Below are 3,108 nucleotides of genomic sequence, written 5' to 3'. Positions count from 1 at the left end.
CCTCATTTCTCCTCCATCTCTGGGGTTAGTTCTGTCTTCATTTCTGCTCCATCTTTTAGTAAACACCACCGTGGATTTACTGACCTTTTCCCCCGTCCTCCACTCCAACATTACTAAACTTGATACATTTTATCTGTCACTTTACCTTTCATACTTCCTCACTTCGGCAGTATCTACATAGGGACAGTCTTCATTTGAGCCTAGCAGTTAAACTCCAAACTGCTTATATGACCTTGACTGTTAATAGGACGCTAAACAAAGTAAAACCAAAATTAAATAAACCCAAACAAACAAAGTTCAATTAAAAACTCCCCTGTATCTCACCTTAGGAGGAGATGAAAGATTCTATCAATCTCAATCTGAAGGGTAATATTCTTAATTGCCTAACCCGAGTCTTGCTCCAAGTCGAGAGTAAGGCATTCATGTCTCGTGTGATTTTTCTTGCAAACCCTCAACGTATGGAGTTATTATTTTTCTCTCATCCTATCAAAATCATATTCTAAATAAAGGATAGACCCTGTCCTTTATAAATATGACCAGAGAAAATCGCGTTTGTTGGGCTATGAACGCAATTGGGTGTCATTGAGACGCTTTTCTTGCATCGATAACGTCACATCCTCGTAACACGCGAGTCTGTTCCAGCATTTACATTGTAAATATACGTACCAAAAGGAAATCTACACCGGACGTACATGGACATGCATGTTATCGGTTCCATACAGAGTAAGCATACCTAGCGGGCTTCATGTAATATAGATGAACCATATTCTTTCTTGTTAAAAGCTGATTGTGACGTCCTAGTTCATTGTCCCATGTCGTCACATTTATTATATTTTCGATTATTTCTTCCCTTCCTTGTAGTAAGTTCAATATACGTGTCTCCTCCATCACGAGTACGAGTTCCATCGACAATGACACGTTTGGTTGTTTAATTTGTTTACTTTTCTGTATTGTTCTACGGCCAATCGACATATTTAAGTCATTTAGGGCCAACCAACACTTAATGTAGACACCTATAAAAAGGAATGCATTAAACTTAAAATGATACGTTGAAAGATAAAAAAAAACCACCACACCTCTATTTAGCAATATTACTGTACCATGCATACATGGTCGTCCGAAACCTAGTTGTTCTTTCTCGAGGCAAATCCAGTCCCCGTTTCTCCCTCCCAAGAAGTCCTTTTTCCGATCCCATCCAAATGGAGGTTAACTTTCGTCACCGACCACTACCAATCATAGGTAAATCCCGTCCCCTTTCTCCTCCATATTAGGTGTCCCGTCCTATTTCAGGCGTTCATTCCCGAAACATCCCTTCCCCCTTACCGGATATATCATCCCGACTCCTCAGTCTTTGGGTACTCCCTTCCTTTGTCTCCTTCATCTCAATCTTGGGGAAAGTTTCGTCCCCTCACTCTTCCAGCTAAGGGGTAAGTTATCACCTCTCCCATCGACCGGAGGTAAGTCCCATCCCTTCTCCTCCATTTCAAGGGTAAGTCCCACCCCATCTCCGCCATTTCAGAGGTGAGTCCCGCCCCTCTCCTCCATTCATTACTCACTTTCACAGGTACGTCCCGCCCCTCGCCCCCCACCCCACACACACTCAGGGGTATCCTCCCCCACTCGCACCCAATTTCAGGGGTAAGTCTCGCCCCACCTCCCCCACCAATGTTAAGTCCCTCCCCTTACTCCTCCGTCTTGGGTACATCTAAGTGTCCTGTTTCCCCAATCTCAGGGACCAATCCGGTCCCGTCTCTGTGTCTCTGATATACGAAGAAGTGAATCTGTGAGATTATTGTTTCTGTATTACAGGTGAACGTGCCTATAAAGCTGGAAGCTGACACCTGGATATCAGTACTGGAGCAGGGACTTCTCTTTCTTTTCATCGTGGGACGCTGGATGCTTCCGAGGGGCAAGGTGACGCGTGACCAATTGTCTCAGCTCCTGTTTGTATACCTAGGTATCGCGTCTGACATTATGGAGCTCTTCGTCCTCTTTGAAGAACCGGAAATCCGTGAGGACCGACTCCTCACTTTCATTACATTAAGCGTATGGTCAGTGAGTTTAATACAATTCACAATAACACTTACCGCCACCAAGAACGCCCGCAAAGGGCGTGGCGTGGCGATCACGCCAGAGGATGCTCCCGTTAAAGACAATAGAAGTATGTGCTCACGTGTCTTCCAGTCCGAGATTTGGAGTTTGATGGTGTCGATCTCCATTATGGATCTACCCTTCGTAACGGTCCGACTATACGCCCTAATCCGTTACAGGATTCTCACGTACGGTATCCTCTTCTTCACATTTAAGAACTTGCTGATGATATTCCTGCTCTTCTATCGAATGATTATCGTCTGCTACAATATGAGTCACAACGATCAGGACGATGACGTCACGGACGACGGTACCTACATATTGAGGAGCTCCACGGTGGACGTATACCCTGGGCCCCGCGGGGACAAAGCTACTGTGATCCAAGAGACCAATTCATTGTCAACCAGACAACAATTCCCCAAAAAACACGAGAGTAATGCACATAATTCTACAAACGACACAACAAACGATCTAGACCTTGAGACGTTCGATTGAACGGAAGTGACGACACTCGGTCACGTGACCATACAGTAAACGTTAACATGGAAGTACGCGTAGCTTTAATTGTATTATGTAATCAAAACGTTCACTAGCCGGCAGGTCTACCTGAGTTTTGTTTAGAGTTATAGGTGACAATGAGGGTGTGAGACTTAGAGACTGGGATCAGTCTAACAGTAGAGTACATTTTCACATTTTGCTCCAGTTATTGCATCGCTATTCTCTTGACTTCTTCCATGTGCCTGCGTACCAAACATTTATACCCCAATTTTTAGTATATCACAGGTTATTGTAACTTAAATGTTTCATGATAAACCCGTAAACATTTAGACCGCGATAATATCCAACAGTAATTACTTACTTTGGGGTAGGTGGAATGAGTTTGGCATTAGTTGTACCCCCGGTATGTCTTTAACAGAAATTAAATCCATATATCATATTCACATTTGCACCCCCACCTCCGGCGATTCCTTTCCACATGCCGATACATTTGGCATCCCCCATACAGATCTTATAGGA

The 3,108-nt window shown here is 44.0% G+C and overlaps 1 protein-coding gene across 1 annotated transcript; it reads left to right on the top strand.

Moving 5' to 3' along the window:
* Window positions 1-6: 6 nt before the first annotated feature.
* LOC110447493 (transmembrane protein 26-like) lies at window positions 7-3,102 on the top strand (the record flags this gene model as incomplete). Its single annotated transcript, XM_021493229.1, has 2 exons — window positions 7-24; window positions 1,810-3,102. Coding segments are annotated over 2 exons (795 nt in total), but the record flags the coding sequence as incomplete, so codon positions are not given.
* Between the last annotated feature and the right edge of the window lie 6 nt (window positions 3,103-3,108).

The sequence above is a fragment of the Mizuhopecten yessoensis genome, unplaced genomic scaffold (assembly GCF_002113885.1).
Source record: "Mizuhopecten yessoensis strain PY_sf001 unplaced genomic scaffold, ASM211388v2 scaffold3437, whole genome shotgun sequence".
Lineage (NCBI taxonomy): Eukaryota > Metazoa > Mollusca > Bivalvia > Pectinida > Pectinidae > Mizuhopecten > Mizuhopecten yessoensis.
This window is presented reverse-complemented; position numbering and strand designations above follow the sequence as displayed.